General features: G+C 51.0%; 1 protein-coding gene across 2 annotated transcripts in view; it reads right to left on the reverse strand.

Moving 5' to 3' along the window:
* Window positions 1-2718: 2718 nt before the first annotated feature.
* Window positions 2719-25334, reverse strand: part of PRR12 (proline rich 12) — a 29231-nt gene continuing 6615 nt past the window's right edge. The window contains exons 5-14 of one of the 2 annotated variants that reach the window (XM_040252272.1): window positions 24381-25026; window positions 22058-22467; window positions 11787-11903; window positions 11436-11569; window positions 10665-11137; window positions 5914-6039; window positions 5722-5819; window positions 4221-4367; window positions 3904-3999; window positions 2719-3706 (exon numbers count right to left, since the gene is read on the reverse strand). In XM_040252272.1, the coding sequence (XP_040108206.1) occupies window positions 3560-3706; window positions 3904-3999; window positions 4221-4367; window positions 5722-5819; window positions 5914-6039; window positions 10665-11137; window positions 11436-11569; window positions 11787-11903; window positions 22058-22467; window positions 24381-25026 (2394 nt within the window). In that variant the 3' untranslated portion in view covers window positions 2719-3559. Of the gene's footprint in view, window positions 3707-3903; window positions 4000-4220; window positions 4368-5721; window positions 5820-5913; window positions 6040-10664; window positions 11138-11435; window positions 11570-11786; window positions 11904-22057; window positions 22468-24380; window positions 25048-25334 lie in introns of both variants that reach the window. The other variant, XM_040252271.1, reaches the window with a different exon arrangement.

Below are 25334 nucleotides of genomic sequence, written 5' to 3' on the forward strand. Positions count from 1 at the left end.
TGGGGTGGACGATGACCCCGCGTGGCCCCTAGCAGCAGGCTGCCTGGGTTCCAATCTGGCGCTGACCCTCCTAGGCAAGTGCCTTTGTGCGCGCTTCTGTTTTCACATCTGCAGAGTGGGGGAGACTGCAGTTACTTCCCACTGCCTTTAGGAACCAAATCTGCCCCCAGGTTTGGGTGCAGAGGATGAAAGCAGCGCCTGGGAGGTACTCTGCGCTCAGGAGCAATGACAGAGTTCTCCAGTCTTAGAAGCATGAAGGTCCCTCTGTATTCCAGATTAGAACAATGATTAGCTAAAGATCCCTTTCCGGGTTTCATTATCACAGAATCCTTGGCCTGGGTTCAACCTTCTGCCCTGGGAATAAGCGTGGCTCAGATATATTTTGCTGCATTTCCCCTCCCTTCCCCAGCGTCCACTCCCCCAGAAGAACCTCTGTTCAGCAAAGGCCTCCCCTGTGGGACGGGGATGTTTCATTTAAGATCTGATATCTCCACCTAAGCCCCGGTCAGGGGTGAGCTCCTCTCAACAGGAACCGGGGGGGGGGCCCTGCTAACTCCTCTCCCCGCAAGACTGGGTCTCCTACCAGTCTCGCCGCTAGCAGTCTTTTCTGTGTTGTCTAATGGGGTGAAGTTCTGGCTGGGACACCTCTTTTCTCAGAAGACCAAGATGCACTCCGACAAAGTGACAAAAGCTACTGCTTGCCCCTAAAAAAGGCACAGATACAAAACCCACATGACAACTGGCAGGCCAGTTTTGCAAAGTTTGCAGCCACCACCATGCCAAAGCTCATCAGACAACAGCGAAGAGGCTGGGCTGGCCCAGTTGGCATCTGCCTAGGTGAAGTGTGTGCCTGTAAGCCTCTGGATCCTATCCTCCCCTGGGCTTAGCAGGGCTTGTCAATGATTTCAAATCCCTTGGGGGTTTTAATGTCCCTCGCTTTAACCATCTTTGGAGTTCTTTGCTTCTCCTCCCTTTTCACCATCTCTTGGACCGTTACCAAACCTCTCAGGGTCTCCTGCTATGCACTGAACAGTGCTTCAAACAAATAGCTTTCCTTTGTCTTGACAGAAGCCCATTTTACAGATAACAAAGCTGAGGGTAGAGGCTATTATCCAACTTGTCTGGTCAGTGCTGGAGCTGATATAGGAATTTGGACAGTTGAATTCTGAAGGCCAACCACAAGGTAATTATCCCCAAAGGGATGATACTGCCTCCGCAGATCACCTTCTGAACATTTCTTCCAAATTCTACTCTGGATCTCTACTCTGGGACAATCCAGGGACCTTTGGCCCCAATTTGACATCAGCAGCCCAGAGTCAAGAAGTGTGACTCTCTCACAGAGGCTGCACTCATTTCCTATAGGTCAGAGTTCAAGGACACTAATGACTCATCTTAATTCCATGATTCTAGAAAGTAAATGGCTCATCATTCACTCTGTCATGGTCCTCAGATGTTACTAGCAGTCCTCTATTCTATAAAACCAGGTCTCTAGAATTTATCACATTGGTTATGATCTAGCCAATATCCAAGGTTCTAGAAGAGGGGTTCTTCCTGTTTCATCTGGAAGAGAATCTAGAATGCTGATAATCCGCCTTACACTTCCCGTTGGGTCTCTACCCCTTGACCAACCACCCTCAACGCCAACTCCAGAGTTCTAAAATACCAATGGTCTCCTTTTGAGGATGTGTCCGCGATCTAGAACAATGGCTTACTCACTACCTTATAGGCTGGGTTCTAGAAGACACCAGTTGACCTCCAAATTGTAACACTCTTATTCTTATTCTAGAACATTGTTCCTCAAACTTGAACGCATATTAGAATCCTCCCAGGATTTTAACAACGGGTTCCGACTCAGTGCTGAGAAAGAACCCGGGTCTACATCTCCACCAGCTCTTTGAGGATTCCAGGAAGGCATGAGAATACAGGAATTCACATTCGGCTCTGCAGGCTGACCTCTAAAATGCCGGCTCACTTAGGATCTTACAGTTCCAGGGTTCACCCTGGAACCCTTACTTCAAGTTCAAGAACCCTCAAGCCTACCTCAGGGAGCCAAGAGAAACCTGGTTAACTCCTGACACCCATCACGGCCTGGACTGCTTTAAAGGTAACATCCCAAATTCATATACTTTCCCCTTCACAAAGTAGAGCTTGATTCCCCTCCTTGAGTGTGTGCTGGGCTTAACGACCCTCCTCTAATGAACAGTGTGGCAGAAGCAGTGGAGTACAGTGTCTGAGTTTAGGACGTAAAGATTAAGCGGCCTTCTCCTTGATCTCTCCTTTCAATCATGCACTCTGGGGGAAGCCAGCTGTCACGTCTGGAAGACTCTTAAGCCATCCTATGGCATAGTCCACACGGCAAGCAACTGAGGCCTCCAGCCAAGAGCCACATGAGTGAGCCACCTTAAAGCAGATCCTTCAACCCCAGTCAAACCCATGAGGGCTGCACCCTTGTGACTGACCCTAATACCACCCAACTAACTGGCTCCCAAATTCCTGAACTCAGAAACCCTGTGATATGTTGTTTTCAAGGTATTAAGTTTTGGGGTAGGCTAATTTAACACAGCAAGACATAATGGAAAACAGTGACCCCAGCCCAACCACCTTCCAGGGCTCTAGAAAAGCCACATTCCAGATTCCAGACTCTGCCCATGCCAGCAACCCCCCACCCCCGCCCCCCGCCCCACCACGTCGCAGGACAGAGGCACTCCAGCCAGCCGATAAAGTGTTTGCCGTTGGGTTTTCGTTTGGCTGGTTGTGTGTACACAGTGTATACAAGTTGAGTTGTACAGAAGCCCAAGAAAGAGCAAGAGACGAAGGGAGGTGGGGAGATGGGAGCAGAGGGGTTAGAGAGAGCGGAAGGAGGAGAGAAGAGACTGATAAAAAATAGAACCACATCCAGATGACAAGGGGATGGGGGTGGAGGGGGCAGACACAGACAAATCGCAGTAGAAAAGGAGTGGGAGGGGTAAAGGGAGGGGACCCTTCTCCCCCCTCCACCTCCCCAGACCCCCGCCCCAGGTATGTACAATAAATAAGATTAAAAATAATTAACAAGATGCGTTTTCCCCCTCCCACCCGACGCCAAATGTCCTGGGGAGGGAATGGCCTTTAGCAAAGATCTTGGCCTGTGAGGGAGGGCTTGCGGGGAGGGGGGAAAGGGGTCCCCCAGCTCTCTGAAGCCGCCCCGCCCCCCTCAACCATACATAGACTTTTCCTATACATTATGTACAAGGTGGAGGGGGCTGGGGCTATGGCCATGGAGGGGGGATCGGGGCAAGGCGGGGGAGGGAAACCGTTACTAAATAGACATTTATACATATATATAAATAATTTCTCTGTACACCCGACAGTGGGAGGAAAGGGGAGGGAGTGGAGAGGGCTTGGGAGGTGGGGGGAGTCGAACTTTGAACCCTGCCCTGCGGGGGCAGCACAAACACACCCTGACCAATGACCCCCCACCCTTCCCCAGCAACGGGGCCCAGGGGTTAACTCCTGAGGGCACAGTTCTGTCCCCATTCTCGGTTCATGGAGGAGGTGGCCCCCCCAGGCCAGGGTGGGGTCACCCGCAGCGGCTGTGGGCCTGTGCTTGGGCCAGCAGGTCGCTGAAGGAGTCAAAGAGCTGTTCCAGCCACGGCTGATTCCGCATGCACTGCTGGACTACCTCCTCCTGGCCTAGGTCCTCTGCGCCGCCCTCGATGGCCAGGGTCTGCAGAGGATTAAACGTAGATCTGGGGTGGGAGGGGGCTGGGGGCCTCGGGGTCAGTGTCTCGGAGAAAGGGGCTGGGAGTGGGACTCCTGGGTCTGAGGGAAGATGGGTCGGGGACCTGGACTGCCAGGGTCCAGCCAGGAGCCTGTGATGGGCAGAATCCCAGAATGATACGTGTGGGGCGTGCGTGGGCTCACCTGGTCCCGGCAGCGCAGGAAGGTGTGGTACTTATAGTGGTGGAGTGAGTGGTAGAGCGTGTAGTATCCCGATTTGTCCAGTTCAACCTTGAACTCCTGGGCAAGTGGAGCGCAGAGGCCTCAGCCACCCTGCCCAGCACGAGGCAGCCCCTCCTTCCACCCCCCACCCCAACCCCGCCCTCCCTCTCAGGCCCCGCCCCCAACCCACACACCTCCAGTCCAGGCCCCGCCCCTGACCCACACACCTCCAGTCTGGGCCCCACCCCTGTCCCCCCACCTTCCCGTCCAGGCCCCACCTCTCCGGTTACCCATCGTACCTGGGCTCGGACCACGCTCCTCTTGAGCTTGCTGAGCGTCTTGCGGTTGTAGGGTTCCCCGGCTGGCCGCAGCCGCACGGCCCCCTCCTCAGGGGAGCCCTCCCCACTCTGCTCCACTTGCAGCTGGGGGAACGTGTGCAGAGCATCCTGCAGGAATCCGGTGGGTCAGGGGGACCTCCTTGGACCCGCCCACCCCAGATCCACCCACCTCCCCGGTTCTCAGATTCCGAGTGGTCAGAAGCCTGGGTTTCACCCAGAAAACCCGTCAGAAAAGACACAAGCATCTCGGTTTCCTCCAAGGACCGCAGAAACCTAGGCCAGGCAGGTGACCCTTATAATGTGCTCTGTGGCCCAGCCCAGGCTTTTCTGAGACTGCTAACATCCCACCCAAGCTTCTAGAGTCACTTGCAAGTCCTACTCAAAATTCTGAGTTGGCCTGAAACCCAGAATCCCTAACATCCACCACAGAATTATACAACCAGACTCATATTCCATCCCATAATGCTCAGACCTACCCTAATGTTCTACCATGTAAATTTTTTTTTTTTGGAGAGGGGGGCATGCCACCAAGACTTACAGGATCTTAGTTCCCTGACCAGGGATTGAACCTGTGTACTCATCAGTGAAAGTGTGGAGTCCTAAACACTGGACCACAGGGAATTCCCATTATAGCGGAATTTTTAATCCTAGCACAACACCCAGCCCTGTCTTCTCAGAGCCAGATGAATAGTCAATCCCAGGATTCTCAGAGTCACCCTGACTTCCCACCCAGAGTTCCTGAACCAGATTACCCCATGTTTTCATAGTCAGGCTAATATCTCAATAAGAATTTTTAGAGCTAGCCTAAAATCCATCCCAGAATTCTCAGAACTAGACTAACATTCGGCCCCCACGAACCTTCAGGGCCAGACCAACATTCCATGGCTGAATTCTGAGCCATCCTGATATTTTACAGCCCAATTCTCAGCACCACACTAACATCCCCATCAGAATTCTCAGAGCCAGATTAGTGTTATCTCCCAGAATTTCCGGAGCCACCCTAACTTCCCATCCCAGAAGGGAAATTACATAGACAACTTGATGCTCAAGCCTGAAATTCAAAGAGCCTGAATTTATGTTGACAAGAGAAGCCATCAGAATCTGCACAACACTCTGCCCCAGCGAGCCCTGGGTCCAGGCCCTAGTTCACCTTTTGTCCCCAAATTTGTACTCCATAACCATGCTCTGCTGGGCCTGCCCAGCAGCCCAGCCCAGACCTTGACAATGACCCCATCAGGCCATCCCAGCTTGTCTCTATCTGGGTGGGCGGGGATGCTGGGCCCAGAGATCCCTATGGAACATCTCAGCCTTCCGCTATTCTCCTGGCCAAGCCTGAGCCTTCCAACGATTGCCCCCTCCAGGGCCCAAAGCTCTGGGAAGGAGCACAGTGGCTGACGGGCACGTGTCTACTCTGGGCCTGGGCTCTGGGTCCCAGAAACCGCTTGCCCAGCCCCCCAAGCACCTGCAGGGCTGGGCTCAGCGACAGCCGCTTCAGGACTTTTTTCTTGTGCTCATTCAGGAGGCCATCAATCTTCCGCATGGGTGGGAGGTACAGCTCGTCTGAAAGGGGAGGAGGGACATCATCAGAAGAGCTTAGCCCCACAATGATACACGGTGGGAGGAAAGCAGGGGTTGGGGGACTGGGTCCACTTACCATGTGTGTCCTCCAGGGCCTGGATCATGTCTGGGTCAAGTGCCGTGCTCACCAGCATCTCCACGTAGCTCCGGTACATTTCCCGCATCGCCCGGGTTTTCAGCAGACGCCCAGGTACTGCCCGCTCTGGGGGGGAAGAAAGAAGACGTGGATCCACTATTCCAACCTCTGAGTCCGCTGAGGGAAGACTCTCCAATACCAGGACAATAAACTCTAAGGCTGAATCACAGGTACCATCACGAGCTCAGCCTGGCAAGTCAGGGAAGGCTATTAAAGGTCACATAAGCATCACACCTTGAGATCAGAAAGAGAATTCCAGGTCGGTGACCTTTGTGTTTGACCAGTTCCATGAAGTTTCTGTAAAGTCTAAAGCAGCAGCAGGATTGGTTTCCAAACCGGTGAATCAAGTTCAAGAGATCAGATCACAAAGGGCAAGTTTGAGGGAAGAGGTGGGAACTGAGACTGCAAAAGTTAGTGTAGGCCAGACCACGTGGGGCCTCCAAAATGAGGGGCAAAGGGCAGGGGCTTTTTTAGGGAGGCATCCTAGGGAGCCATGGGAGAGAACTGTGAGCAGGGAAGGGTGAAGGTAATTGGGGAGCAAGCTTTCCGAGGCCATGTTGATGGATCGGAGGGGGAGACCAGAGGCCAGGGCAATGGAGCAGCTGAGAAAGAACAAGGCGGGGATGGGGCTGGAGGGACAGGTACAGAGATTTTGAGGGGCAGGAGGGCCAGTGTCTGGGCCAGGGCTATGGGACAGGGCAGTGGTGGTGGGGGCAGTTGGGGTCAGAGGGGTGGGACTGGGGGTTTCCCAGCTGCAGAGGTGAGGGAGGGGCCTGGAGGGTCTGGCCTGGTGAGCGGGTGGCTGGTGGGGCTGCATCTGAGATACAGACACTAGGACCTGCTCCATGAACTCTGGGAGTGGGTTGGGGGTAGGCTGGGAGGGTGGCCAGGGTAAAGAAAGGAGTCTGAGGCTCACGGAAGTGGAGGGAGCCTGCCAAGTTGCTTGATGGAAGGTCAAGCAACAAGATGGAAGACCGTCTTCTTACTTTTTGTAGTGCATGCTACCTGGCTCATGGGATCTTAGTTACCTGACCAGGGATGGTACCCGGGCCCCTGCGGTGAAACCTCAGAGTGCTAACCAGAGAATCCCCCAAGGATAGCACTGGAGGGACACCCACTAGCAACTCAAGGAGCAGTGGGGAGAAAACAGAAGCAGGAGGCCCACGCATGTTCTTAAGACCCCAAAAAATCCCTTAGGAAGAGGCCTGAGAAACGGCCGCCTGATTTATCCACATGGACGGTCCTCGCTGACAGCGGTTTCAAGAGCCCAGAGTGACGACCTGGCAGCAGAAGTCAGACCCCGTCAAGCCTCGGCCTGAACCTTCCTATGGCTCCCGTCTCACTCGAGATAAAATCCTGCCAGTAGGGCTGCAAAGTCCCAAGTTCCTTGTCTCTCCAGGATCTGGTCTTGTTCCTTCTCTGCCCTCACTTCCTCCAGCGCCTGGCCTCTTTCCTGATCCTCAGACACGCCCAGTCCAGAATGTTCTCTCCCTTAATGTCACACCACCCCAGCCCTGTTGCATTCAGATCTTGGCTCCAATGTCACTTCCAGAAACCTTCCCCCACTCCCGTCTCTCCAGAAAATAATCACGCAGGATCCCACTCGGATCCTGTTTACCAGATTTATTTTTCTCTACTGCTCTTAATCCCACCCAGCCTTACACTGATGATTTTTCATAGTTTTCTATGAAATTCTATTACATAAATTCTATTACATAACCTCTTTATCTGATCGACTCCCCCAGAGAGACTAAACTCCCATGGGGATACATGCTTTTGTCTACTCTGTTCGCTGTTAGAACCCCCAGTTCATGGCACATAGTAGGTATTCAATTAACATCTGCAGAAAGGGGCTGAGAAAGCCAGATTGAGAGTGGACTAAAGGAAGGGAGAGAGGGTACAGCCCCTTCTTAGAACTTTCATTGTGAATCCAAGGAGATGCATCAGCTTCTAGCACAAGGAAAGTCACCAGTCTTAGACCAGTGAGAGGGTTGGTCTGAGGTCTCCTTGTCTGGGCAGAACCTTCAGGGCATCCAGAGAGGAGTCAGGCTCACCCTGCCCTGGAGGGGCTCCTGGTCAAATGAGGTGAATGGACAAAGAACAAGACTGAGAGAAAGATACTGACCCTTGGCTGGGGAACAGCTTCCCCAAAGGGTGTAGAATTTAGTTTCTCCCATTTCATAGGTTCAGAAAATTCTGGGCTGTCCACATAGGTTCACAGCAGCAGTAGCCAAAGAGCAGAAAACAGCCCAAATGCCCATCAACTAGTCCATGGATAAATAAAATGTGGCATATCCAAGCTATGGAATAGTATTTGGCCATAAAAAAGAATGAAATACTATAAACAACTATGTATAATAATAAGTAAGCTACAGGGATATAGTGTACAGCACTGGGAACATAGCCAATATTTTATAACTTTAAATGGAGTATAATCTATAAAAATATTGAATCACTATACTATACACCTGAAACTAGTATTGTAAATCAACTGTAGTTTAATTAAAACAAAAAAAAAAGAATTTAGTACTGATACACACTACAACATGGACGAACATCAAAAACACGCTAAGCAAAGATGCTAGTCCTTCAGGAGTGCACATCGTGTGAGATCCCTTACAATGAAATATACAGAATAGGCAAATCTACAGAAATTAGTAAATTACTGGTTGCTCAGGGTATGAAGAAGGGGAGTAAGGGAAGTGATGGACAAAGGAAGCAGGGTGTCTTTCAGGGGCAATGAAAATACTCTAAAGTTGATTGCCAGATGGATACACAGCTCTGACTACTAAAAGTCAAAGAATTATGGCTTTTAAATAGGTGAGCCACACGGTACATGAATTAGATGTATAAAACTCTTTTAAGAAATAAAAGTCCTGCAAATCTGGGCCTTTGGTTAAGCTCCTCCATTGCCAGCATCTTCCCCTGACCCAGCTGTAACCAGCCAAGGGGGCTTCCACCTGGTCAGAATGAGCCCACCACCCACCGAAGACTGGATTTCCCAGGCTCCTTTGCAGCTAGATGTGGCCATGTGACGAGTTCTGGCCAGTGGGATAAAGAGGAGACAGGATGTGGGCCATCCCCAGATCTGGCACTGAGCTGAACGGTCAGTCATACCCCTACCTTTGGGTCCTTTCCTACTGGCAGGACTGCAGCTGTGGGGGCTGCTGGGCTACGCCTCTCACCACGTGCTTGACAACAAGCTTGGGGGCGGCCGAGCAACAAGAGGAAAAGAAACCCGGACCTGGACAACCTTGAGAGGAGCCTCTTATTCTCCACAAATCTTCTACTTCATCAGGACTTCGATGGAAAGAGAATTAACTCCATCTCTCTCATTTGACTGACTAGCTGTATATTTAGCCTCCGTTAAAACAGCTACCCTGGTACTGCACCTGAAAGAGTAGGTGACCTTGGGCAAGTCATGGCACCTCCCAGGGCCTCAGTGTTCTCATCTTTAAAATGAGGATAATAAATTAATTAATTAAAAAACTGTTGAAAATAAAATGAGGATAGGGACTTCCCTGGTGGTCCAGTGGCTAAGACTCCCATTGCAGGGGGCCTGGTCTCGCACTCTGGCTGGGGAAATAAGATCCCACATGCCACAACCAAACCCTGGCACAGCTAAATAAATGAAATAATAAGTATTTTTAAATGAAATGAGAATTCTAAAGTACCTAACCCCACAGGGTTTATCTAAAGGTGAAATGAGCCAACGTGTAAAATGCTTAAAATGATGCCTGTCACTTAAAAGCACTAAGTCAGCTATTATATTTTTATACATATGTGCACATATATTTTTGTTGTTCCTGTCATAATAAACCAGACATCATTCTAAGCAATGGAGCTCCCATCTGGTGCCCACTATAGTCGAGTACCCTCGTACATGCTTTACTGTGAATACCCACTTGACTTTATTATTAACCCATTTTACAGGTGAGGTCACTGAGGTGCTGCCACCCGCTTCCTAGAGTCACCTAGCGGGTCATAGGGAACACCACTGTCTCTGGGCTTCCAGGACAGATGCTGGTCCCCAGTCCTCCTCAGAACCTGCTTACGCGTGTGCATGCTCAGATGCTTCAGTCAACTCTTTGCAACTTGCAACTCTTGGACTCTTTGCAACTCTATGGACTATAGCCCTCCAGGCTCCTCTGTCGATGGGACTCTACAGGCAAGAATAGTGGAGTGGGTTGCCATGCCGTCCTCCATGGGATCTTCCCGACCCAGGGATTGAACCCCTGTCTCTTAGGTCTCCTGCACTGCAGGCAGATTCTTTACCCACTGAGCCACCTGGGAAGCCCCAGAATGTGCCTGTTCTGAGACAAAACAGTGTGGAAGCACAGCCTGAGACTCTGCTGGACGCAAGCCAACTCAGGTGGGATTCCACACCCAGCTGTGCTGAACTCTCTCCACGTCAGTTTGCTCACCTGTATTTGAGGATAATATGGAGTATCTACTTCATAGGGCCACGGTAAAAAATCAAGCAAGTTAACATGTATAAACAACTTATGGGACACCCTGTCACGTGGTTAAGTGCCAGATAACCGTCAGCTATGGCTATGATTTTTAACTCATTACTACCATGACTGTCTGCTGACGCTGCGTGGAGTCCTCTGTATAATAACGACCCATGCCTCTTTCTGAAAACCACGGGGTCGCCTCCCCACCAGCCTCACAGCTGCCGATGGCCTTACCGTCCTCGCTGGGGGCCCCGGGGGACGACTCCGAGTCCGAGGAGCTGCCCGGTGGGCCCCCGCCCGCCGAGGCGTTGCCCGCCACCTCCTTCAGCCACTTCTTCCTCTTCTTGGGGGGCGGCTCGGCCTTCACCTTGGTGGGTCGGGACTTGGGCAGCCGGGAGGTGGCGGGCTGGCCTGTGGAGAGGTTCCGATCCGGCCGAATCTGCCGGCCACCCATGCCCCGCTCGCCCCGCAGCGGCCGTTCTGCGCGCGTTGCCCTCTCTTTCTCCTTTTCCTTCTCAACTGGCCGTGGTGGCGACGGCTTCGCGGGGGCAGGGGGCTCAGGCATGGCCGTGTCAGTCGTCTGCTCGGGGGGCTTCTCGGACGTCGTTTTGTCAGGGTTCTCGGGCTTAGGAGGTGGTACCGGGGCCTTGGGGGGCGGTGCGGAGCTACCCCCAGCGGACATGGGACCCTTGGCCTGCCCAGAGCGCCTGGAAGGAGACATAGATGGGACTGTGCTCAGCAGCCCCCGAAACCCAAATTGTCCCCCTTGGGGTACCCCGGCCCCCACTACCTAGCCCACAGCTGAAAGCACAGACTCTTATGGAGTTGGTTTCTGTCCCCATCTCTCTGAGGCCCCCATTCTCAGGGTCTCTGCACCCCCTTCCCAACTCTTGCTTTCAAGCATTTTGTACTTTAAAATTGTTGATCTTATGTCAGTATCTTAGTATGTTTCACCCCTAGGCCTATTGGCCCCGCCCACGACCTGCCCCGCGGCCTCCAAGGTACCTGACAGGCACTGGGGGCCGGTGCCAAGGTTTCCGAGCACAGACCCTCACGTAATCCTTCTTGTTGACGTTTTCCAGGAACTTGACGTACAGGCGCTGGTACCGGTTTTTGGCATCCCCGAAGTACCCCAAATACTACGAAAGGAAAGGAGCACGTGAAGAACTCCGTCCGCCGCAGATGGGCAGCCCAACACCCTGAACTCCCAGCCCCGCCCTGCGCTACCGCGGGAGCCTGCCGGGGGGTGGAAAGCGCTTTCTGGACGCCTCTTAGACCCACAGTAAATCAGAGTCATGTGTGAGGGAGACCCCGCCTCCCCCCGCCCCTGGCCCTCGCTCTCCTCCGCAGGCTCACATTACTGGTGGCACAAAACTGCCGCTGTCCATCCTTGATCTCTGGAGTGAATTTCTGCAGCAGCGCCTTCTGGACTCGCCAGATGGGTGGGGGCTCACGCCCAGTCTGCAAGGCCAGCTGAGGAGGGGCACAGCAAGACCACAGGGTCAACCCCCACCCTGGCCCTTCCAGACCCAATTCCTAACCTCTCTCCTCCCTCCACACCCCCTTAAGAGAAAAGACATCGTCGTCAACAAGAATCAACGAAGACCCAGCTGATGGGTATCTTTGGCTTCCTGATGCTCTCAGCTCTGAGGCTGCAGCTTGAATCTTGCCCTGCCTTCCTACAGCTCACCCAACACAGAGCTTCTCTGACTTGCCATGGAGTTCCCTCCCAATAAACCAAATACATCATACAGCATAGCTTCGCCCAGCCTGCCTTAAACGTTCTCAAAACACTAAGTCATCTAATACAAAACCTATTTTATAATAAACTGTAAAGTATCTCATGTAATTTATCGAATACCGGACTGAAAGTAAAAAACAGAATGGTTGTCTGGACACGGGAGGCTTGAAAGTGTATCACTTGTTTACCCTTGTGATTAACTGCGTGGCTGACCGTGAACTGGAGGTTTCTGTTGCTCCCTGCTACTTGCCCACCATCATAAGAGTATCAAAGCATGTATCATTAGCCAGGAACAGAAAAGAACTCAAAATTAAAGGCGTATTGCATTTGCATCACCACCAAATTGGAAAATCCTGAACTGACCACTGAGGACAATGTGTATTTCCAACCGGGCTGTTCATTCTATTGTTTTTTGTCTGTCTGTTTCATTGTATTGAAGTATAGTTGATTTACAATGTTGCACTAATTTCTGCTATACAGCAAAGTGACTCCGTTATACATATTCTTTTTTATATTCTTTCCCACTATGGTTTATCACAGGATACTGAATATAGTTCCCTGTGCTATACAATGTAGTTTATCCATCCTATATACAACAGTATACACCTGGTAATCCCAGACTCCCCATCCTTCCCTCCGCACCCACCACCCCCTTGGCAATCACAAGTCCACTCTCTATGTCCGTGAGTCTGTTTCTGCTTTGTAGTTAAGTTCATTCGTGTCATACTGTAGATTCCACATGCAAGTGTTTTCACATGGTATTTGTCTTTCTGACTTACTTCACTCAGTACGATAATCTCTAGTTCCACTCACGTTGTTACAAATAGGCCGTTCATTCTGTGCTACCAGGTTTTACTTATCATAGCTTTATGGTGTGATTGTTGTTGTCGTTCAGTCATATCCAGCTCTTTGCCACCCCATGGACTGTAGCACGCCAGGGTTCCCCATCCTTCACCATCTACCGGAGCTTGCTCGAACTCATGTCCATTGTATCCTTGATGCCATCCAACCATCTCATCCTCTGTTGCCCTCTTCTCTTGCCCTCAGTCTTTCCCAGCATCAGAGTCTTTTCCAGTGACTTGGCTTTTCACATCAGGTGGTCAAAGTACTGAAGTTTCAGCTTCAGCATCAGTCCTTCCAGTGAGTATTCAGGGTTGATTTTCTTTAGGATGGACTGGATTGATCTCCTTGCAGTCCTGCAGTCCAAGGGACTCTCAAGAGTCTTCTCCAGCACCACAATTTGAAAACAACAATTCTTTGGCACTCAGCCTTCTTTATGGTCCAACTCTTACATCTGTACATGACTACTGGAAAAACCATAGCTTTGACTTGATGGACCTTTGTCAGCAAAATGACGTCTCTGCTTTTTAATACTCTGTCTAGGTTTGTCATAGCTTTCCTTCCAAGGAGCAAATGCCTTTTAATTTCCTGGCTACAGTCACTGTACAAAGTGATTTTGGAGCCCAAGAAAATAAAATCTGTCACTATTTCCACTTTTTCCCCATGTATTTGCCAGGAAGTGATGGGACCGAATACCATGATCTTAGTTTTTTGAATGTTGACTTTTAAGCCAGATTTTTCACTCCCTTCTTTCACTCTCATCAAGAGGCTCTCTAGTTCCTCTTTGCTTTCTGCCATTAGGTATCATCTGCATATCTGAGGTTGCCGATATTTCTCCTGGCAATCTCGAATCCCACTTGTGATTCTCTCAGCCTGGCATTTCATATGATGTACTCTGCATATAAGTTAAATAAGCAGGGTGACAATATACAGCCTTGATGAACTCCTGTCTCAATTTTGAAGGAGTCTATCATTCCGTGTCCAGTTCTATCTTGACCTGCATATACGTTTCTCAGGAGGCAGTTAAGGTGGTCTAGTATTCCCATCACTTTAAGAATTTTCCACAGTCTGTGGTGATCCACACACTCAAAGGTTTTAGCATAGTCAATGAAGCAGAAGTAGATATTTTTCTTGAATTCCCTTACTTTTTCTATGATCCAACAGATGTTGGCAATTTGATCTCTGGTTCCTTTGCCTTTTCTATATCCAGCTTGTACATCTGAAAGTTCTCAGTTCACGTACTGTTTGGAGCCTAGCTTGAAGGTTTTTGAGCAATACCTTGCTAGCACATGAAATGAGCACAATTGTACGGTACTTTAAACTTTCTCGGGAATGAAAACTGTCCTTTTCCAATCCTGCTGTGTTTTCCAAATTTGCTGACATATTGAGTGCAGCACTTTCACAGCATCATCTTTTAGGATTTTTAAATAGCTCAACTGGAATTCCATCACCTCCACTAGCTTTGTTCATAGTGATGCTTCCTAAGGCCCATTTGACTTCACACTCCAGGATGTCTGGCTCTAGATGAGTGACCATATCATTGTGGTTATCCGGGTTATTAAGACCTTTTTTTATATAGTTCTTCATGTATTCTTGCCACCTCTTCTTAATCTCTTCTGCTTCTGTTAGGTCCTTGCTGTTTCTGTCCTTTATTGTGACCATCCTTGCATGAAATGCTCCCTTGGTATCTCCCAATTTTCTTGAAGAGATCTCTAGTCTTTCCCATTCTACTGTTTTCCTGTTTCTTTGCATTGTTCACTTAAGAAGGCTTTCTTATTTCTCCTTGCTATTTTCTGCAATTCTGCATTCAGTTGATGTATCTTTCCCTTTCTCCTCTGCCTTTTGCTTCTGTTCTTTTCTGTTATTTGTAAGATCTGCTCGGAGAACCACTTTGCCTTCTTCCATTTCTTTTTCTTTGGGATGGTTTTGGTCACTGTCTCTTATACAGTGTTAGGAACCTCCATCCGTAGTTCTTCAGGCACTCTGTCTACCAGATCTAGTTCCCTGAATCTATTCTGGAACAAGCCATCTGCATGACTCAAAGAAATGACAGAATCTGAGCACTCACCCACCCACCATCTTTGAGATATGGTGATGGGGACCATGGTACAGCAGAGAACAAGGCTGACAAAGCCTTTTTTGGGGCCGTCATTACAGACATAATAAGACAAGCAAAGAAGCAAAACAGGGTGAAGTAGTGGCTTATGCCTAGAAAAGACACGTGGCAGGTTACCTGAGACCATTTATTTCATCAGCCTGTCCACTGCAGGGCAGGACAGTGACACAAAGGCTCCCTAATCTACACTCCCCTTAGCATACTCAGACCCCCATCCCCAAACCCAAGGCTTATGTATCCCAGTAGGGCACTGAGAACAAAGGATGTCAGGCCCAGAATCTGATCTCAGGGAATAAGAGGGATACCTGGGAACCAGGCTTGGGCATAAAAAAAAATAACAGCACGAGTAATAAATGTGGTGATGGCAGGTGTCCCAGAAGCCTAGAAGGACTCTGGACTCAGGCTCAATCCAAGAATGCTTCCTTGAAGAAGTGACACCTAAATGAGGCTGTGTCTCCCTTGAGGGGGCTGGGTGATGACCAGGGACTGCCAGGTAATGTGTAGGACAGCTATGGCTCTAGAAAAGAGCAACTGACAGGCATCAGTAAGTAAAGAAAAAGAACACAGTGGGCAATATGCACTGGGCTTTGTGATAACCCAGAGATGAATGACAGGCAAGCCCTGGCATTCAAAGAATCCACAGGCAAGTGATAAATAGGACTCAGATGATAATGCCAATGGATTGATCATGGCTGCCCTGAGCACTAGGCTCAGGAGCAGCAAGTGCTGGGATCAGTTAGTGATGTCTGCCGCTGACAGCAGCTGCAGCTCAGAAGCCTGAATGCCACGTACTGGTTATCTACTTTTGGTTTTTGGTCAAATGTTTTCACATCCACGAATTTTTGTATCCTTCACATCAGCCAGGGGAACAGAAAGGAGGAGTTAAAATAACCGAATGAAAATGAGGGCCAGAGAGGTTCTTGGCTGCAATCTCATTGGAGAGAATGAGGCAGAAAGGGAAAAAAAAAAAAAAAGGAGGAGGCAGGATGAGACAAGGCTGTGAACCTCTCACCCCAAGTGCTTTCCCCAAGGATACCACAGTTTTCAATCCTCACTCCTGGCTCCTCAGGTCAGAAGCCCAAAGATCAAAAAGTCTATTTCCAATCCTTTTGAAGGACTGAAAAGTTGATTTACATCCTGCCTGCTCCAAAACCTTCCACCAGGGCCCCCAAAGCAGATTCCACAGCCTGGTACAGAGACTGCCTCAGTTTCCTTTCCTTTCTCCCACCCCAGGCCATCCTGGGGTCGTCCTCAAAGCTCAGCACCCAAAGCCCAGACTCTCTGACTTTCAAGTCTCTGAATATGCAGGGGCCCCTGACTAGGGGTGCCTTTTTTTCCCTCTCATTGTGGATATAATGTTCCTTGTTCCAGTTCTCAGATGTTTTTGAAAAAAATCCATCAGAGCACCTCTTCCTCTGTCTCTTGCCACTGCCAATCTCCTTTCTCTAAGGAGCCAGCTATTTCTCTTAACTGGACGTGGGGCCCTCAACTCACCACATCCCGATTGGGCTTGGCTTCTTTCCCCAAACCACTCTTCCTCCCAGGATCCCACCATCCCCCAATCATCCAGGCCCTGGCGACATCCTCCTTGCCTTCTCCCCAACCAGGGTCCGTTAGTTCCAAAGCCACGTCTTTCCTTTCCTTCCCCATGTCAATCAAATCCCAGACCACACCCACTTCCCCTAAGTGGGAAAGTTGCCCCACCCATGGCCCCTATTCAATAGAAGCCACAGCTGATTGGAGGAGACCTGACAAGGGCAGCCAATCAGCAGGCACACCATGAAGCTCATCTTTACTTCAAATGCTGTGCTGGACCAATCAGATTGTCTTCTGGGAATCTGAATGGTGACAAAGCTGAGACAAGGGGAGTAAGAAGCAGGATATGAGTAAGGTAGAGGCACCCAGCTTGGCCATTAACGAGAAAGCTACAGGTTCAGACACAGGGGAGTCTGTGTCACAGAACTGAGGCAGTGGACAGACTGTCAACAGGACTGCAGTTTCCCAGCCACCTCCCTGCTGGCCAGGGCAGAGAAGCAGCCAGACAACCCAGAGCAGATTCTCAAGCAGGCACCCCCCTGATCTCGCCCCAGCATGATCTGGACTCTGCCCACCTTCCCAGCCTCGGCTCCTGCTGTCCAGCCACTTAAGCCCTTGCTTCCATCCCAACACATCACAGAGATATGTCTCACCACAGGGCCTTTGCACAGACTATTCCCTCTGCCTGGACTGCCCTCCACATACTTTTCTCCATCCAATAAACTTACATGCTCAGAGATCAGCTCCTGATAAATCTTCAACATTGCTAAGGACTGGGAGTTAATATTCTCATGCTCATTTTACAGGTGGGGAAGATGAAGCAGAGAGGGCTGTTAACCCTACACTGTCCAGTTCAGTAAGCCCTCCCCACACGTGGCTCTTGAGCACTTGAAACACAGTTTATCTGAATCAATGTTCTGTAACTGTAAAATATAGTCTGGATTTCAAGGACTTGGTAAACAAGAAAGACCGTAGAACAACTCACTAACTCTTCCTAAACTATCCAGAAACTAAATATTTCAGATGCACTGGGTTAAAGAAAACCCTATGGCTAACCTCACACATCTTTTAACATTTTTTAAAGAACTGTAGATGTAAGAAAATTTGAAATGAAGAACATGGCTCGTATGATTATTTCTAGTGGGCTGCCCTTGTTTTACCATAAACTATGGCCAGTGGCCCATTTCTATAAATCTATGAGTTAAGAATGGTTTCTACTTTAAAGAACTGTGAAAAAGAAAATCAAAAACCAAACAAAAACAAAAGAATACCTGGCAGACACCATAAGCAGCTTGCAAAGCTTAAAGTATTTATTATCTGTGTGCTGTGCTTAGCCACTCAGTCATGTCCGATTCTTTGCAACCCCATGGACTATAGCCTGCCAGGCCCCTCTGTCCCTGGGATTCTCCAGGCAACAATATTGGAGTGGGTGGTCATGCCCTGCTCCACAGGATCTTCCCAACCAAGGGATCAAGCCCAGGTCTCTAGCCTTTCACAAAAAAAAGTTTGCCAAGCTCTATGTTAGAGATTTGCCCAAGATCACTGAGATGAGTAACAGAAGCAAAGTTCTGTTTTGTTTTTATTTGGCTGTGTGGCCATGAGGCATGTGGGATCTGTTACCTGACCCGGGATAGAACCTGTGGCCCCTGCACTGAGAGTGTGGTGTCTTAACCGCTGGACTGCTAGGGAAGTCCCAGAAGCAAAGTTTACAGGGTGCTTACGACATGCCACCCACAGTCAGAACACCGGACAGGCTGTAAAACTTGAGTCCTCGCATTGTATGAAGGAATTCTAACACAGTCAGCTCCCATTTTACAGATGAGGAAACTGAGGCTCAGGACAGTCAAACCCTATTCCAGCTTTAAAGTGGCAAAGATTCAAGACAATGAGTTTTGCGCCAAAGCTGGGCTCTTAATAACCATACTGCCAGCCCGCCTGGAATCCAGAGACATGAACAAGTCCTCATCTGCACGAGTGGCTCAATCCTGGCGCTCTGAGTTCCCCATCAGAACACATACCCGAGTTGTATTTTAAGCATCTGAGTCCTTGGCTGGCCCCCTCCCCTGCCCCATGCCAGCTGGGAGGTGGTATCAGATGGCCCTGGCTCCAATCCTGGCTTGGCACTCGCCAGCCAAATGATTCCCTCACCCTGAATGTGAATTTCCTCATCTGTATACTGGGGATGGTCAGGGTCCCAGAGTTTGGCTCATCTGGTCCAGTACTGGGTGCCCAGAGGCACTACCAGTGTTTGCTAGAATTCTAATACCGAGAGAACAGCTGACCCTGGTGCTGAGAGTGTGGGCTCCCAGGGCCAGTAACTGTATCCAGGTCCCAAGCTGCAAAAGCCTGGAAAAGCCACTTTAATGCTCTGAGCCTCAGTTTCCTTCCCTGCAAAAGAAGGATAGTAATCCTTATAAAGAAAGTGATTATAAAGATAAAATTTACAAGTGGGGCGACGGTTTGCATGACAATGTGAAAACACTTCATGCTACTGAATGATACACTTAAAAATGGTTAAAATGAGGACTTCCCTGGTAGTGCAGTGGTTAAGACTCAGTGCTTCCACTGCAGGGGGTGTGTGGGTTCAATCCTTGGTCAGGGAACTAAGATCCCACATATGGTGTGGCATGGCCCCCCACAAGGAAAAAAAATGGTTAAAATGATAAACTTCATGATATGTATCGGTTATCATGATTGAAGAAAAAAAAAATTAAATCCTGAATGTGATGTATCCCGAATCCTAACCCCTGGACTTCCCTGGTGGTCCAGTGGTTAAGAATTCACCTGCCAATGCATGGGACCCGGGTTTGATCCCTGGTCCAGGAAGATCCTACATGTCACGGAGCAACTAAGCCCATGTTCCACAACTGCTGACCCTGAGCTCCAGAGCCCATGCTCCACAACAAGATAGCCACAACTACAGAAAGCCCACGTGCAGCAAAGAAAGGCCAGTGCAGCCAAAAATAAACCAAAAAAAAAAAAAAAAAATCCTATCCCCTGAGAACTGGTAGCAGTTCCCATCACTGCTGTTCATTTGACATCTCCATTGCTTGTCCCAGCTGATGGCCAAAGAGTCTCAGAAATCTTGACATCAAATGAAACGATGTACACAGGGCATTAGGAGAGTGAGCACGACCGTGAGGGGAGGGCACTGAGACTCAAGGCATTGGGAATGGTCCCATCGCTGGAGGAGGGGTGGGGATGTGAGAGGTCACTCGAGCATTCATTCTGCTTTACCACTTACATATCTCTTGTGAATGTTCTTTTGTATGTTATCAAATACCATGATATGAAAACGATAAAACAATGGGTGAGAAGACACAGAGCCTGGGATTGTCGGGATGGGGCAGGGGAGGTAGAATGGTGGAACCTTCCTGGTGGTCCAGTGGTTAAGACTCTGCATGTCGAATACAGGGAACATGGGTTTGATGCTTGGTTGGGGAACTAAGATCCCACATGCTGCGATGTGTGGCCAAAAAAAAAGAAAGGAGCAGAAAAAGAATGCCAGAATGGAAAGGAAGCAAGACCAACAAAAAGGCAATAAGGTAAAAGCTGAGTGATGGATACACACAGCCCCCTTACTCTATTTGCTCTGCTGCTGCTGCTAAGTCGCTTCAGTCGTGTCCGACTCTGTGCGACCCCACAGACTGCAACCCACCAGGCTCTCCCATCCCTGGGATTCTCCAGGCAAGAACACTGGAGTGGGTTGCCATTTCCTTCTCCAATGCATGAAAGTGAAAAGTGAAAGTGAAATCTCTCAGTCCTGTCTGACTCTTAGCCACCCCATGGACTGCAGCCTTCCAGGCTCCTCCATCCGTGGGATTTTCCAGGCAAGAGGATTAGAGTGGGGTCTATTTGCTCTACTCTTTCCATAATAAAATAAATTGAAAACAACATAGGAAAAAGCACATTAAGCTCATCTCCCGAAATACACTCTTAGTAACAAAGTATAATAATAGTGTCTATCTTTATAATGAATGCATTCCACAACCTCTCTATCTGTAACTGACAAGAAACAACACCCAAGGTGAAATTAAAGTTAAGATATGTGGTTCCTGCCCCCTAGTGAATATCCAGTCAGTGACAGTAACCAACATGAAGAATGGCTTCACTTAGCCTTTGGTATCTTGACCAGGGCCATCATGGCTTGCTGACCTACTGAGAACTCCTTCTAGCCCATGCCCTGTGAGAAGCACCACACAGGCATCTGAATTCACCTACCCTTATCAAAAGTAAGTAAAGTCACTCAGTCGTGTCCAACTCTTTGTGACCCCATGGACTGCAACCCACCAGGCTCCTCAGTCCATGGGATTCTCCAGGCAAGACTACTGGAGTGGGTTGCCATTTCCTTCTCCAGGGGATCTTCCCGACCCAGGGATCGAACCCAGGTCTCCCGCATTGGAGGCAGACGCTTTAACCTCTGAGCCACCAGGGAAACCCTTATCAAGCACTGACATTAACCCTCTGATCCAATTACCTTATTCAATGAACAAATGACCCCAGGAGAGGTCAGTACACTTTTTCTGTAAGAAGTAGACAAGAAGTATTTTGGGATTTGTGGGTCAGCTCAGCCCTGCTGCAAATACCCCACTCTGCTATTGGATGGGAAAAGCGGCCTATGTATATGATATGTAAATAAATGGGCGGGGCCATGTGCCAATAAAATTTAATTTCCAAAACCAGGTGGGGTGGGGGGTGGGGGTGTGTGTGTGTGTGTCATAGTGCTCCAATCCCTGTATAAAGTAACAGGAAGTAGTAAGTGGGCTGGTGGATATAGAGTATTTAACAGACTTCCCTAGTGTTCCAGTGGTTGAGACTGCTTCCACTGCAAGGGGCACAGGTTCCATCCCTGGTCACAGAACTAAGATCCTACATGCCCTATGGTGCGGCCGAAAAAACAAAAACAGGGCTTAAGATGTGGCCTGACACACAGGCATTCCCAAAGCATCAGCTGTGACTGTATAGGTGTGTGTTTTCAAAGGTACGGGTCACATCAATACCTCACCTTTCCATCTATAAGTGACAAGTAGCCTTTACAGCACCCATCAGCTTGTGTTAGAAGCTCCCGCTTCAGGTTTGTCCCTCAGTATGACCCTAACACTCACAGCAAGAGTATCTGGAAAAACTGCCAACAATCATTTCACCCTATTTACCGCTGACATACGCGTATACACCCGAGTAACAGCTCAGAGGCCGGGATCCTCCACACTGACCAGCAGGTCCCATCCGCCCACCCCGCCACAGGTCTCAGGAGGTGCAGGGGGGTAGGCCCCGCCACCGCGGTACGTGCAGCCCCCAGGACCGGGCCTGTCATCCAACAAGCGCTCAGCAAACGCTCCAGCAGCTGAGGCAGCAGGCTCACTGGTGCCCCGCGACGCTGGGGCGGGGGCTCACCTTGAGAGAAGGGATGTCCTCAGCGCGGATGACGAACTCGTCGCGCTCCCGGAAGATGCCCTCCCCGCCGCTCTCGCCCGCCTCCTCGTCCGTCTCCCCGCACACGGCCGCCGTCTCCTGCTTCTTGGCCAGGTGCAGGGGCCGGGCGTCGGGCGGCTCCGGGTCCTCGGGGGACGGGGCAGCGGGCTCCTCCGGGGGCGGCGGCGGGGGCGCGGCGGCCGGCGGCGGTGGGGGCACGGGGGCGGGCGGCGACGGCAGGGCCGGTGGGGCTGGAGCAGGCGGCGGCGGCGGGCTGGGTGCGGGGGCCACCAGCGGGGGTGGCGAGGGCAGGACTGGCGGTGGGGGCGGCGGCTGCGGTGTCGGGGCGGGAGGCGGCGAGGGTGGGGGCTTCTCCTCCAGCAGCGGGGGCTCTGGGGCGAGAGAGGCATCAGGGCTGGAGCGCCCCCTCAACCCACCCCCCCCAAACTTGTCACCTGCTGACGGTGAAAAGTCTCTCAGCCACTCTGGGGGGGTCCCAACACAGTCCTCTTCCTGCCCTGTACCCCAACATCCCTCCCGATCAAACTGAGCTCTTCACCTAACAGCCATCTCTGGCCCCAACCCCCCTCCATCTCCTTCCCATTCCTCTTCTGTTGCCCTTTCTCCTTCAAAGAGGGCCCTGTCTGACCCACTCACTGTCCTCTCCCTGACCTTCAACACCCACCCCGTCCCCTGACACCCACAAGAAGCCCACGTTCCTTTAACTCCTCTTCCTAATGTCCTAATGGGCTTCCTTGGTAGCTCAGATGGTAAATAATCCATCTGCAATGCGGGAGACCTGGGTTGGATCCTGGGTTGGGAAGATCCCTGGAGGAGGGCATGGCAACCCACTCCAGTATTCTTGCCTGGTGAATCCCCATGGACAGAGAAGCCTGGCGGGCTACAGTCCAGGGGATGACAAAAAGTCGGACATGACTGATCCAACTAGGCACTCAGGCAGACGTGCCACTCTGGTCCTCATCTTTCCCCGGTCTCCGCAGACCCCCAGTGTCATAGGGCAGTTCTGCATTACTCAGTGTCCCCCACCACAATGGCCAGGAGGCCTCTCTGGTCCCATCAAAGCCCCCTCCTGGCTCCCTAGCCTGGCCCCTACAAATCTTCTGGCCCTTCCCTGCCCCCCAGTCTCTGAATAGCATTCGCCATCCCAGCACCTCTGCTCTTGTCCCTGAATGTCCCTCCCTGTGCCAACAGCCCCTCGGCTCCTTCCTTATTGCCACTCAGTTCCCCAGCAATCCTTCTGCCACACCAGCACCCCTCCCTGAGACTCCAGTGGGGATTCTGAGCCCCTGAAATGGGCTCCCAGAGTTCACGGTAGTCCAGAATTATCTTTGCTGTTTTGGGGCCCCAGTCTTGTGCTTACTTCCCATCCGTTAGTGTCCCTCCTGATTCCTGGGTCATCCCCTCTGTATACCTGTTCCTTATCTGCTCAGAGATTTCATCCTCCTCTATCCAAGCTCTCCCATTTCCTTTCCTTTCCTTTCCTCAGCCTGCTCTTCACTCTCGGAATTGCCAATGCCCTCTCCTTCCTGTTAAACACCCATGATATTTGAAACATCCCCACCCACCCAGCCCAACGCCTTGAGATCTCCTGACTCCTCGAACTGCTTTTGATCCATCCTTGGGTCCTTAGTCATGAGCCTTCCTGACCCTTCCAAGGCCCTCTCTTCCCTTGATGCTCTCCCATTACAGCCGATCCAGACACTCTGCACAGAACTTGCCAGTGTTTCCCCATCTCTTTCCTGATGCTTTCCTTTTAGTCTCTCACTGTCTTACTTCCCATTTCCCACCTTCCAGAAGACGTCACCATTCCATAAGATTCCTCTGAGCACCCAAGCCTCCTCATTCACTGCTCCAAACGCCCTCCCCAAAACCTCATCTCTTTCATCCCCAATGCCCCTATCAAAGGCCCTGAAATTTTGTCCAACACGCCCTCTCAGGACTGAATGCCATTCAGACCTGACTGTACCCCTAGCCTTTCCTGATGCCCCACACCCCATGATCTGACTAGTCGTTGTTAATGCATGTTTCTTTAACCAACCCTCCCCAAGTCTGTCTGCTCCCCCAGACCCTCTTCTGTCTCTGTCATAAATCTCTAACCCCTAGAGGTCTTCTCACATCCCATGTCCCCTCATCAGTATTAAAGGCTCTCTCCGACCCTGTCACCCACCTGTCCCCATCACTTATAACCTGTGCTGACCAGTGTGTAATCTACACCATCAGACCTGTGCCCTGAATCTTGGAGAATCCCTGGCCTGCCCCCACAGACTCCCTTCCCAGCTCTTACCAGGTGTGCCACTGCTGCTGGCGCTGGGGAGCCCCGGGAGCGGGGGTGGCCCGGGGACCGCAGCCTCTGCAGCCAAAGGGGGCCCATCCGGAGTGGAGGCGTCCTTAGGCCCGGCCAGCGGCGGGTCATCGAGAGCGGAGATGGCTGAGGAGATGCTCTCCTGGAGGTCCCGGTTCTTGGCAACAGAGTCTTCCTCGTCAGAGGAGAAGGAGGGCAGGGTCTCCAGGTTCCGCTTCAGCTCCTCGTCCAGCCGCTTACAGGGCGAAGGGCAGCCGAGCCCCAGCCCCTCGCTCTCTGCGGCCTCCAGCGCGCCCCCCAGCCCGAAGGCGCTGGCGGGTGGGGGGTGTGGCACAGTGGGGGCGGTGGGGGGTTGGGGAGGCAGGCCCCGGGCCGGCACAGTGGGCGGCACACTCTTAGGGGGGCTGAGCGGGGGTGTCAGGCCGGCCTGGTAGAGTGGTGGATGGCGCTTGCCTGACTTGAGAAAGTCTAGGAATGAAGCCATGAAGCCGGACTTCATCTCAGGCTGCTTCTCCTCCACCTCCTTGATCTTGGCCTCGATCTTCTCCCGAGTAAGGCTGGAGTCCAGGCTGTTGTGGTCAGCTCCTGACACGGCATCACCCGTGGAGGCTCCCAGACCCTCGCCGGCCTTGGGCACAGACAGCTTGATCTAGATGTGGGGGCAGTGGGCAGTCAGGGCCCACGTGTCCCAGCCCCTAAGTTCCCTCCTCCCTCCGACTCAGGAGTCTGGGGCGCCAGGCCTCTCCCTGCTTAAGACTATGAAGTTCAAATTCTCAGCAATCTCAGCCTGCAGACCTGGAACTCAAGCCCACAGACCCTTTTGCTCAGATTCCAGAATGACAGGACTGATATCCCTCCCTCATTACTCACTGACCCCCTCCCCACAAGACCCAGGAACCCAGGACCCCCACAATCAATAGTCCTGTGGGACCTAGA

Source organism: Oryx dammah, unplaced genomic scaffold (genome assembly GCF_014754425.2).
Source record: "Oryx dammah isolate SB20612 unplaced genomic scaffold, SCBI_Odam_1.1 HiC_scaffold_13, whole genome shotgun sequence".
In the NCBI taxonomy this organism is placed as follows: Eukaryota; Metazoa; Chordata; class Mammalia; order Artiodactyla; family Bovidae; genus Oryx; species Oryx dammah.